Consider the following 13342-nt stretch of genomic DNA (forward strand, 5'->3'; position numbering starts at 1 on the left):
GCACAGAAGAAGAAAAGAGAGAAAAATTGACGGAGATAAGGAGAGAAATATTGATAGAAGCACTAGAGATAAGCAAAGATAAGCTGATGGAAAGAGCAGATGTTGGGTTTCAAGCTTTTGTGAGATACGAAAGGAATAGCATGTTGCCAAGGGAGGTTTATACAAGATTTATTAAGAAAGTAACTAGAACATTAATGCCACAAATGGCAAGAGATATAAGACCGTGCTATTGCTGGAGGGATTCAGGTTGATGCAATCAAATGTATAATAAAAATTAAGCTAAATTTAGTTTACTAGTAGTATGTATAAAATGAAGCGACAATAGCTATAGTTAAGTAATGATTAATAATGATAACAATACATATAGATATATTAGTTTGATAATATGAAATTTTATATAAACAATATATGGAGATTATGAGAGGAGGTTTAAAAGCTTTATCTAGAATATGTTATAAAGATGTATTGTGATTGGATGATTTTAGGATGATTTAATGCAATGTTATCATATAATCCTATTCTAGATTTTGAATATTATATATAAAAGGACGTAAAAACAATTATAGTCAAATTAAGGTTGAGATATAATAATTGTGATATACATGAATATAGGTGAATTTAAAACATGCGATTTGATATGAAAAGCAGGTGGTGACTATGGAAGAGATGCATGGAAATACTGTAACCAACTGACACACTTTCTACAATCTGTAATGGAAGATGGGGTTGTTTTTTTTTTTTGTCCTTGTTCAAAAACAAATAAAAATTGTTTTTTTTAAAAAAAGAAGTTTCAGCCTTTCTTAGCTGCCCTTCATTTTCTTCTATGTAAGATTTGACTTCCTTCCAAGCAGACGTTTCACAAGACTTACCTGTAGGAATCTCTGAAACTGATTGTATCATGCCCAGAGTCTTCCTGGTCTTCTTCAGATACTTTGAAGCACACCTTCTTCATGCCATGCTCCGCTTTGTCAATGTCACTTTCATCTGCAACCAAAGAAGTGGAGGATATCTCCTCTGTGGTGGGAGGCTCACATAATTCTTCTGCTGTTGGTTCTGTGATAGTCGACAAAAGCCTGCAAGAATAGAAAATGTTATGATAAGAAAGGTAAAAACTATGTCTGGGAGGGACACAGTTATTTTGCTAAGCTACATAGGAGCGACACATGTGCTAGTCGTTCCCGAATCTAGGGGGCGGTGTTCATCTCTGTTTCAAAGATGAAGAGCCAGCGCTGTCCGAAGATGTCTCTGTGGTCATGTGGCCAGCATGACTAAATGCCGAAGGTGCACGGAACGCTGTTAACTTCCCATCAAAGTGGTTCCTATTTTTCTACTTGCATTTTTACGTGCTTTTGAACTGCTAGGTTGGCAGAAGCAGGGACAAGTAATGGGAGCTCACTCCGTTACGCGGCACTAGAAATTCAAACCACCAAACTGCTGACCTTTCTGATCGACAAGCTCAGCATCTTAGCCACTGATATAAAATGGAGTTTTGTAAAGTCCCATATGAGCTTCATTCAAAAAAAACCACAGAGCATCTTCATTAAAGTGCTGACTGAAGCTAGGACTTAGTGAAAGCATTATGATTCTGAAATGACCCTCCCGAGGATACTCAACTGTGCGTTTATTCATTTTAAGGTGGCAACCTTATTTGTCCTAGTATTTAATAGATTATGTTTTAATTGTTGGGGTCAGCATTTTGGGTAGCTATTAGGTTCTGTGTTACAACCTTGCAAAGAGGCAGCCTATAAGTATGTGCGCTGAACCTTTGCGAGTCTTTATGAATTATAACTCAATTATAATCTAAATTTATCACCTTGAAATATATTGAGGGAGTGTTATGGAAGAAAGACTGACCAACTGATCCTGGGGAAAATTCGGTTTTGGAGAGAAAGGCACGTAAAATAATACACCTGAAGTTCATTAAATGAAACATTTTTATAAAAGAATTCAGGGAGGAGAAAAAGTCACCTGAAAACACAGGGAGTCCCCAAGTTATGACAACAATGGAGCTCAAAATTTATGTTGCTAAGTGAAACGTGTTAAGTGAGTTTGCCCCCATTTTATGACTTATGTTGTTAAGTGAATCATTGTATTTGTTAAGTTAGTAAGGAGGTTAAGTGAATCTGGATTTCCCATCGTTTTTGCTTGTCAGAAGGTCGTAAAAGCTGATCACCTAAGTATAATCTTTATTGTCATTGTACTTAAATACAACAAAATTGACCCTGGGACATGGCACTGTCATAAATATAAACCAGTTGCCAAGCATCTGAATTTTAATCACGTAATCATGGGGATGCTGCAACAGTCATAAGTGTGAAAAAGCGGTCCAAAGTCACTGTTTTCAGTGCCATTGTTAATTTTGAACAGTCACTAAATGAAATGTTGTAAGTTGAAGATTATCTCTTTGCTTTCGCTTACAACAGGCACATAGAAATAAAGAGTACATTTTAATCTCTGCAAAATATTTGTGAAGCATGTAAAATTTAGCCACCCAAATGAATTACATAAGCAAAATTTCACTTTTGCATGGAATAAAAAACAAAACAAAATGACAGATGGCATCACCCCAGATTGATGTAATTAAAATTGTCTGAAAATATCTAATTCTGCATGAATGTGAACTGAATATCTCAGAATTGATACTGACAACCTGTAATCAAATACAGATAGTCCTCAAATTATGACTGGTTGCTTGGCAACTATTCAAAGTTATGATGGACCAACTTGAAGCTACTTATAACCCAGATTCAAAGTTCCACTGGCTAGGCATCGCCTGCAGTCAGGTGATCAAATTTTGGGTGCTTAGTAGTAATGCCACATTTACAGCTGTTGCAACATCCCTGTGTTATGTCCCAAAGGTGCTTTTTCAGGAGGCAACTGGAGAAAAAATTGCAGACTACAGGAACCAGGAGCACTACTCAGTTGACCCCCGAGGACACAGATAAACCTCCAAGTGCTTCAACGACCCTCTAAAGGGATGCAAATGACCAGCTGTCTCAAGGAATATAAATCCTTCCATTCCCCACTATCTTGTCAGAGCTGAAGAAGCTTCTTGGATGAGAAGCAAAATGTCTTCAAAGAAAAAACAAGAAAGTCCAGTTGCCTCAGGGGTGGGTTCCTGCCAGTTCTAACCTCTTCTATAGAAGAGGTTCCACAAATACACAGTGCCGCTTAGAACCGGTTCCAGCTCCCTCCCCCCGCCCGTCCCCACATCATCAAGTTGAAGAGCGAGAGAAGGAATTCTGGGAGTTGAAGTCACAAGTCTTAAAACTGTCAGGTTTGAACACCCCTGGGGCCTTTTTTCTAGAGGGTTAGGAGTACAAGGGTCTTATAACTTGACAGCTTTAAGACTTGCACACTTCAATTCCAGAGTTCCTGAGCCAACATGACTGGAGGAGGAATTCTGGGAGTTGAAGTCACAAGTCTTAAAGCTGTCAAGATTGAACACCCCTGGCCTTTATTTTCTAAAGGGTTAGGGGTGCAAGGGTCTTGTAACTTGACAGCTTTAAGACTTCCGTGCTTCAAATGCCAGAGTTCCTGAGCCAACATTTTGGTTGCTAAGCAAGAGCGTTGTTAAGTGAGTTTCACCACATTTTACAAGTTGGCCACGCCCACCCAGTCAGATGGCTGGCAAGTAACTCCCACCCGGTCACATGGCTGGCAAGCCACTCCCACCTGGTCACATGGCTGGCAAGCCACTCCCACACGGTCACATGGCCGGCAAGCCACTCCCACAAAGCAGGCCACACCTGCAGAAGAGGTTCTAAACAATTTTGAAATCCACCACTGAGTTGCCTCCTGAAAAAGCACCTTTGGGACAACCATGACCTGGATGACTGAGAATCATAGTGCCCATAGTGAACCATCGGTTCCATTAATGATGGTGGCAGTTGCTTTATGTACAAAACATTTGTACACCTATCCAATTTAAAAATTAAGCTCTAGGCAGCTTACAACCTAGCAATAAAACCAATATATATGCAGGTAGTACTTGGTTTCCAACTATTCGTTTGAAGTTGTAACAGGACTGAAAAAGTGACGTACAACCAGTCCTCACGCTAATGACAGTTGCAGCATCCCCATCAGCACATGATCAAACTCTGGGTGCTTAGCAACTGGCATGTATTTGTAATGGTGACAGCATCCCAGAGTCATGTGATTGGCATCTTCCATCTTTCCCGGCATCTTCCGAAAAGCAAAGTCAAAGAGGGGGGGGAGTACGATTCGCTTAACAATCGTATGGTTCACTTAACACAGGGGTGTCCAAACTTGAGAACTTTAAGACTTGTGGACTTCAACTCCCAGAATTCCCCAGCCACAAGTCTTAAAGTTCTCAAGTTTGGACACCCCTGACTTAACAATTGCAGTGATTCTCTTAACAAGCAGGGTAAAAAAAAGGTTGTAAAATGGACAGAACTCGTTTCACTGCTGCCTTGCTTAGCAATGGAAATTCTGATCCCAGCTATAGTCCTAAGTTGAGAACTATCTGTACCCCTATAAAAAAAAAAACAACCACATCTCAGTAATCGACTTACTTATGTATCTGAAGGACATATTGCTTCATTTCCTTAACTGCTACATCTAGCTTGTTGAAGAGCTGTAAGTAGGAGTCCTGTATCTCCCGATCTTCTTGCTTCAACAGAAAAGCAAGACCTCTATCTTCCTGAGCAGTTCCTCCATTCTCTTGCCCGTAGTAACCATCATACTGTCCATGTGGGTAGAGATCTTCATTTTCTGGAGTCAAACACCTCCATGATGGCGCAGCCATCGTCGTGATGCAATGCTGGGTGTATGAGACGGGATTTAAGGTTCCTGTTAAACATTAAAAAACTGTTCAAGCTTAAACCACTGCTTTTTAAAGATGAGCATTTGAGTTATTTTAATATGCTAAATAAACTGCTTGTCAGGATTGTCATTGTTTTTTTTCAAATATGCTGAGCAACAGTGCCGTATTGTTAAACTGAATTGAATTGAATTTATTAGATTTGTTAGCCGCTCCCTCTCCACGAACTGGTTGTTTTTAATGCACAATAAAATGCAATAAAATTGAATGTGTTTGATGGAATTCTTAAATAATTAGCTAAGATTTAAGATTACAGGTGAATGTCGGTACAGACTGTTGGAAATAGACCATTAAAAATACTCTACCCCAAAAGAACATGGGAAGTTCCTTGAGACGCTGTTTACCATGTTAATGGTGAGACGTGGAAGAGGTTTTGCATGGAAAAAAATCTGAAAGCATCCCTAAAGTACTAAAGGTCTGTTGCTAATCTGAGTCAAATGACTGTCTGGTATATGGCAGCTTTCTATATAATTTATGTCAAACCAATTGTGAAATAATAAAGTCAAAGAACAAGATTGATTGATGGACATAATTTAGAAATAGAGTGATAAAGAGCCCCGTTGTAGCTTTTCTATCTAACCATTGAAGAACCTCTGAAGACTCAGTAAAGAAATTATTTGAACTTCATCAAGACCATCAGAATGTTATATTTGGTATGTACGTAGTGGAAACTAATGGAAAGCTAATAGATATATGGCAGCTTATCAGAGCTCCCTTAACACTTAATTAGACCAATGAACTTTCCTTCCCTGGTGCCAGTATTTTAGTAGCTTTTGCATCATCAGGAAATTTCTCAGAAAAATGCATTAGGAAACAGCAATTAAGATTAATTTTATTTAATTGTCTGCTTACAAATTCCAAGCCTGGTGGCCATAAGAGATACGCACAAGGATGGATCTCTTTAATCATTCAGTATCTTTTAAAGTCAGAAGACCATACTTTCTAAATAAAACCACAAGAAAACCTGTTCCATTCCAGCTATTGTCATGTGTAGGGTATTAACTACGATATGTCCAGGGGTGGGCTTCAAAAATTTTAGCAAGGGGTTTTCTGCCTGGTTGCTAGGTGGGTATGGCCTAGTCACCCATCTGCACCACAACGGGAGGGGGGGCAAAGGTGGGTTCCTACTGGTTCAGACCGGTTCAGCTGAATAGGTAGTAACTCAGCCAGCCACCTTCCCCCACAAACCAGTTCTATCGGCTTGTTTTCTGCTTCTGCGCATGCACAGAAACATTTTTTTTACCTACTGCACATGCAAAGCGCATCCCTAAGCAAACCGGGAGTAGAAGAAGCCAGAAACCACCCCGGGGGGGGGGGTTCCCTTCCCCATGTTCCGGAGGCTTTCATCAAGCTTCCGGGAGGGCGAAAACGGCCTCCCCAGGCGCCAAAGGCCGAAGGAGGTCCAGCATTCCCATACGTCTGGTAGACCAATTTTTCGCCCTCCTCAAGCCTCCGCACACCCCCTGCACTTACCTGCATCCAAAACGGGCCACATGGGATTTTGGGATTCTCCAAACTGAACAGAATCTTAGCTAGAGGTTCTCCCAAACACCCAGCATCCCACCCCACCTCCATGGACTGTCTATGGACTTCCTATGACAGTCAAATATTCCGATGTAAACTTCAAAGCCTGACTGACATTTTAGCAGAACTATCTTTTAATGCAATCTTAATTCCAGTCAATCATTTCACTCCAGGGGAAGATAAGATATTACGGTTCTTATTGTTATTAAACACCTTGTTCTGGGTCAAGGCCAATAATAGAAGGCTTCCGTCCAATGCGAATGCTGAATGACCTTCCTGTTGAGGTAGTGATTTTGGGGTATGACACTTCCATGAGGTTAATGTGGCAGTTGGTAGGGCAGAAATCCATGCTGCACAAGGGGTGAAGGTCTGTTGTGGCTCGTTTGAAGGATGGGCTGACTTTCATTTTCAATTCATCTGCAAACTAGAGCAAGAAAAAAGAGGTTTAGACCATTATCATGAGCACATTACCTCATAAAATAACATGTACCTGAGATCTTTGTTTCTTCTAATAATCACGTCACCCACCAGAGTAATTACCTTCTGTGGGCAGTTTTCAATAATTAGAAAAATCCAAAAGGGGGAAAATATGTTCACAAGAACTACATAAATCCATGTTACATAAGTAACAATCAAACTACTCAAAAATTCCTGGGGGAGAACATGAATATGAAGAAAAACAGCTGTGACAGAATATTGATCTGCAAATCAATGTTATTGAGAAGATCACTTAAAAGAAAGAAAAAGTAGATGCGTAACTACAACGTTTTAAAAACATAGCTAAATGTCAATAATCACCCACTGGATGAAGAAAGCAGTTAGGGACTAAACATATCTAATCAACAGGAAATTCAATTTTGCAATTTCATATGTATATGCAAAGGTTGTTTGCTGTATGAATGTGGGTGTTCTATAATGAGATGCTACTATGAATTTGCCTGCTCAACAAAATCAATAAAGACATTGAAAATTGAAAGTATGTAATTGAATATGTACACACCTACCCTCATAAACCTTGTTGTTAAGGTCCTGAAAGCATACTAGTTGAAGTCATCACTGTGCTGTTTGGCACATAAGATTGTGCATTATTATCCTACCTCTTGATAACTGGCAATTCTTCTGCTGATGCTTTCTAGCTTTGTGTCACAAATTTGCCGGAACTCATATTGTGGCATGGTGACCATTGCATTGCTGAGGGACATGAGCCTTCTGCAATTCTTCACAAAGTTCCTGTCGTCTGTTGCAAAAGCCTCCAATATCTAAAGCAGGAAAAATATATAGATTTCCTCAGTTGGGTTATTGTGACACAGGTTGCTAAGCAGAGGTGGGTTGCCAATTTTTTTACTACCGGTTTGGCCACGCTTCCGAGTATTTACAAAGTATTTTGGTACTCTTCTGTTTTAATTTGAGAGTCGGCATGAAATACTGTACAGCCAACGTAACTATCAATCCACTAGAAGCTTATTTAGAACAAAAATTCATGGGATTTATTTTCCAAAGAGTGGAATTACAGTAGAATGGTCACCTAGTTGACTAAATTTTTGTAATTGTGGGTAGTCTATTTTCCACAGTCTAAGAATTTAGTGGGCCAGGTGACGAACTTGAAGCATGTTGATCTGATTAGTCAACAGACTGATGGTTAGCTTAAAAAAATCCTCCACAACCTGACAATTAACGCCATACATTCCACATACCACAAATTCTACAGTTTACTGTATCAACTCTATAACCTTTTCTAGAAGTTCAGGGAATAGGTCTTAATCAAAGGCTTCCAAAGCTCAGCAAGAGAACCATTATTTTTTCTCAAACTTTGGTCTAGCCGCCGTGATTCCTCCTTTCATACAGTAATTGCTAGATAGTGTTGCAATATGTGAGTCTAGCCTCCAAGATCAACTGGAAGCATTGTTGGATACAAGACTTGCAGAAATATATTATAACTACACACACCATCTTTATCTCCTCTGCTTACTTCAATCGAGATGTCAAATGGTAGGGTGAAAAATTGGGCTTTGGCTGTTCATTACATGCAACTGATTGGATTGCTTCTCCAAGGCTGTTTTCTTCAACCCACTGCCCTTAATGCATTGATCTTAACTATCCTCCTAGTTAATGCAGCTATTAGTCATCTCCTAATTCCAATTTCCTTGATTGCATATTTTCTTCAAACAAAGCCATTCTTATTTAGGAAATGCACTGTTAAGTTGAAATTTTAATTTTTCTGTTTGGACAGCTAAAACATTATCTAAGCCTACTGGTTTTAGGCCTACTATTTCAACCTATAAGTACAAATTTCAATTTAATTAATTTTTTTATGATCGCCTTTCTACTTTATTATTGTGCTTTGCCCTTTACTTTTGATACTTCAAAAATATTTTATCAATTAATCTGAAATGTCTCATACATTTTTTTAAATGAAGATTAATGTCTTTCTCATGCTACATTGCTAATGCATTTTCAAGTGTTTATTAAAACTTCCTAATAATGATCACTATGTAGTCAGCTGTTATAGTAAAAACATGCAAACCTCAGCTATTGAGACTTCTGCATTTTCAGGCCCCACAGTTTTCAGCTGCAGAAAGCTATATAAATAAAATAGCTGGAATTTATTTTTACCAAGTTAATATACCTTCTCCATGGTTATTATCTAACTCAGAGAAGCTCTTATTCCAGAGAGAAAAATCTTAAAAGCTACAACCAAAATATCTACCATCAACAAGAAATATCTATTAGTGAAACCTGCATTTTAATCCACCTTTATTAAAACGTATTACTCCTGACTTAAACTTTATTCATCCTTAATATCCAGACAGGAAAAGGAGAAACCTGAAATCTGAATGGAGAAAATAGAAAAGAATGCCCAGTGATGTAAACCTTTGCTGTGAGGATGAAGGACCCCTTCGGTTCAATGATCTTCTCCAGGACAAAACATTTCATTCCAGCAGTGCTGACATATTCGTAAACAACAGCATGTTCTAGATGGACATTGTCCACTGTTAGACTTATAAGATGGGTGTCTTCTCTTATAATTAGAGGAGAGTCAAAAGTCTGAAGGGGCAAGTCTGAAAATCAAAGTTTAATTATTACAATGCTGTACAGGGGTAAGATGACTGTCTGTATAGCCTGTTGACACAATTTGTCCATATTTGTCAAAATTGTGTGTACATTGAATAAATGCAGTTTATTTATTTACTGGATATTAATAGTTACACTTCATTTACTTTCTTCATTTATGAGTTTCATAATAAACACTTGTGAACAAATCTTAATGGCATTACCATCAAATATCAATGTTACTTGTTGACTTTGACTCCCTTTATATACCACTAAGACTCACATGAAGCTTGGGAAGCACAAAGCGATAAAAGATGTGTAAACATTTGGAACATCTAAAAGTGGCAATTTACTTTTCACAGAACTATGGAGCTCAGCAACAATCCGAGCCCAGCTTTCCCAAATGTGCTATTAGGATTGTCCAATCCAATCACAGCGGTTTTATCATATATAATTTAAAAGTTTTATCTGAATTTTTCCTCTTCTTCTGTCCCAAATTTAAATATTGCCTCCCAACTATGAAGGGTGACATTGGATTGATCATATTTATGGTAAACATTTGATTTTATAGTAAATAAGAAAGTTTCCTCTCAGTGAAGCTGTGCAATTCCTTTCAGAGGGAAGCCACGTAGACAAAATATCAAACAGGGATCAGATGTCTTGAATAAACTTTCCCTTTTTATCTGGCTCATAGTTATAGCCCCTTTCTTGACAACATTCTTGTTAAGAATCCCACAGATCAGCTGCAAGTATATCACTTCCAATTTAGGTAACCAGCTAAAAGAGACAGGCCTGAGCTGGCATCTTACGTGGCACACTGAATACGATAATTCTGTTTTTAAAAATACCACAACCACATTGCTCACTATGACAGATGTGGACAGGCCAAGATACTATGTAATTAGGCTGGTTTGTGGCTTGGCATTGCAGCTACCAAATCAATTATCCTGCACCATCACTTCCAGTAGATTAGTGATTTTTCTTTAGTGCGCCACTGATCTGCCTGATTTCTTGCTACTGCCTCACATTTGTACAGAAGCAAGAGATTGTTTCACCAGCAAAAGATAAATATCTCTCCATTGCTTCCAGAACAGGTCCTGAATTGACTGGAAATCTTTTTTTAAATGTCCCTTGCAGACAATTTCAGCACTTGATTACCAAATAACCCACAGGTGTCTGGAACAGTTATAATTGTGTTTTTCTCCTTGCATCAGTAGGTTTTTCTTTTCTTCTCATAGCACCATTCCCTGAAGTATAATTCAGACATATGAAACTACTTTACATTGAGGCCTACTTTGGTCAGAAAAGCTTAATTTCTCTGGAGTTTAGAAGTTCTCTATTTCTCTTTTCTTTTTTTAGGAGGAGATGGCAATATAAACACCATCTGAATGTAAAGCACACAATATCTGAATGTAAAACACACAACTCATCATTCAAAAAGAACTTCTCCCTTTTTTTAAAAAAAAAGCTACCTGGATCATTTTCTCTATTAGTATAGAATAGGTTTCCCCCATACCTTCTTCCTGCTGGCTGTCATTAAGGGGATCAAGATCTGAATTTTCTTCAATTGAGAGGTTTCCTTTAAGCATCTCTGAATGACTTCCATTCAGGTATGAGTTTGAAGCTGCCTGAAGAGCTCTCTCCTCTTCAGCATCTTCATGCGTTCTGTAAACCCATTGGTAGAAACCCTTCCAGGAAAGCAGGAATAACAGAGAGAGTCAGACTGAATAATTCACCAAGCACTGGCTTTAAAGAAGATTCACCATTGGTTACTGTCATCATTGTATACTGACTTGATTTTGTCTTCTTGGAGCTTGGTTGTTTTCTTGCAGAGGTTTCATTGGGAGAGTAGGTAATAGTACATGGGAGAATGGAGTTTCCTAGTTGTTTACAGGTACTTCTCAACTTATGGCTGGCCACTTAGCAACCATTTAAAGTTACGACAACCCTTATGACCCAGTTCCAAAGTTCCAAAGGCTGCTCTTCAGACACAAGGTCAAATGACCGCATGTTCAGCAACCAGCCTGCATTTTCATCCATTTGTAGCATCCCACATTTTTGCAATTTACTTCTGTTTTTTGGCAAAACTGGGCCATAGCAAATCATTGGTTTGATATCAACTGTGCTTAACAATCACTTAATAACTGCCATAAAAAGGATTGTAAAAGTGGGTCAGTTTTATGGATAATTCCATTTACGACCATCAGCACTTATGGCCGTGATGTCCATGCACCATTATAACCATTTGCTGAGAATTACATGTGTATTGCAATCTTGGTGAGAGAAAGGATTTCTCTGGTTCTTTGATTAGGATGCTGTTTCTTTTCTTTCACACTACTTCCTGCTTATCTGAGTATTCACTGCCCTGGGCTGTTTGTTTTCTTCTTTTGATTTTACCTTTTCTAAAAAAAGTTATAGACATGGGGTTTACCCTTAAATGTCTGCTGATGACTGAATTACCCGAATGCTTAGCTTTCAGAAACTCCCTTGCACCTTTGGACTTGGCTTAGTCTACAATGTTGACAGTCTTTCTAAAATATAAACAACCAGCAAATTCCACTTCCTGCTGCATTGATGATGCTATTTCAAATGAAGCATCTGCAGAAAAACAGCCAAGCTCAAAGGACACAGCGAATCCAAGAGTTTAGCCCTGAGCTACAGTGCATGTATTCCCTGTATGTTCTACAATTTAAATTGTTAAATGGATACATGATATAAAAAAGATACACAGGTGGATTTACATGATGCCTACAGAAACTAAATTAAGTCTCCTGCATTTGTATTCAATTTCTCTTGTTCTCTTGCTTCACCTTCCCACAAAACAACCAATATTTTTCATGGCGCCATCTGGAAGAAGAGAATAGCAAACCATTTCTGAATCAAAACCTCTGAATGTATTGTATCGGTCTTTGTACATTGCCAATCTAGGGCAGGGTTTATCCCAGCAAACTAAAAAGGAAATTATCTGTTGTATCTGTCAGAATACTTGTGCCTGAAAGAAATATATGTATTTTTACTTCTCAACAGCTGAAGAAAGGATATTAAAACATTTATTTAGCAGATTAGTTTCATCACAAAGTATTTTTTTTCTCTTCTCCCTTCCCAAATCATTGTAAGAAAACACTATTTAAAAAACCATCCCTTCCTTCACACATCTACTTACTCACCAGAAATTCTTGCTGCCTATTCCTATACGATGAAAAGTGATCCAGAACTTCAGTGTAATTTTCACTCATCACGTTATTTCCATTTACTTTCAGGACACATTGGCCTGGGTGAAGCCCCAAAGCTGCTGCTTCTGATCCTTAGAGGGCAGACAGGACAATCTCAACAGATTTTCTCAATAACAGGATAGATAGATAATGTGTTTACATCTTATATATATCAGGTTCAAATCCCAGTAAGGGTATGGCTAGCTGATGAGAGCTAATTAGCTCGAAATAGATCTATACTAGTCTCCCTTTATTTATTTATCAGTACAAATACAACACACACACACACACACACACACACACACACACACATATATAGTTGTGTGTATGTTCCAGCATAACTCTGGAACGCCTAGAGCAATTTCAACCAAACTTGGTACACAGATGCCTTACTCTCTGGAGAAAAATACTGTGGGGGTAAGACACCCCTAACAACGCTTGGTGTGTGTGTTCTGTTAAGATAAAGCCTGACGTGCTGTACTGTCGTACTGGCTTCTACTGCACAGCGCAATGGAGTTGCCATGGTAATGGCTTCACAGTATTCCACAAGGGGGCTACCTCTGGTAAGGGGGAAAATCCAACATTAGAAATTATGTTTGTTCCGGACATTTCCCCCCTATAAATAAATACCTGGGCAACGCTGGGTTATCGGCTAGTAATATATAAAATACAGTGTAAAATGTGCTTTCCTTGTTAATATTTTTGAGATGAC

At 38.5% G+C, this 13342-nt stretch overlaps 1 protein-coding gene across 4 annotated transcripts in view; it reads right to left on the reverse strand.

Annotated features, from left to right (window-relative positions):
• The window catches only part of PREX1 (phosphatidylinositol-3,4,5-trisphosphate dependent Rac exchange factor 1), a 258200-nt gene that overhangs the window by 35100 nt on the left and 209758 nt on the right, over window positions 1-13342 (reverse strand). For all 4 annotated transcript variants that reach the window (XM_081947018.1, XM_081947019.1, XM_081947020.1 and 1 more), the window contains exons 20-26: window positions 12586-12722; window positions 10935-11106; window positions 9239-9426; window positions 7465-7626; window positions 6581-6791; window positions 4536-4812; window positions 870-1073 (exon numbers count right to left, since the gene is read on the reverse strand). In XM_081947018.1, the coding sequence (XP_081803144.1) occupies window positions 870-1073; window positions 4536-4812; window positions 6581-6791; window positions 7465-7626; window positions 9239-9426; window positions 10935-11106; window positions 12586-12722 (1351 nt within the window). The remainder of the gene's footprint in view (window positions 1-869; window positions 1074-4535; window positions 4813-6580; window positions 6792-7464; window positions 7627-9238; window positions 9427-10934; window positions 11107-12585; window positions 12723-13342) is intronic.

The sequence above is a fragment of the Natrix helvetica genome, assembly GCF_964273705.1.
Source record: "Natrix helvetica genome assembly, chromosome: 3".
Lineage (NCBI taxonomy): Eukaryota > Metazoa > Chordata > Lepidosauria > Squamata > Natricidae > Natrix > Natrix helvetica.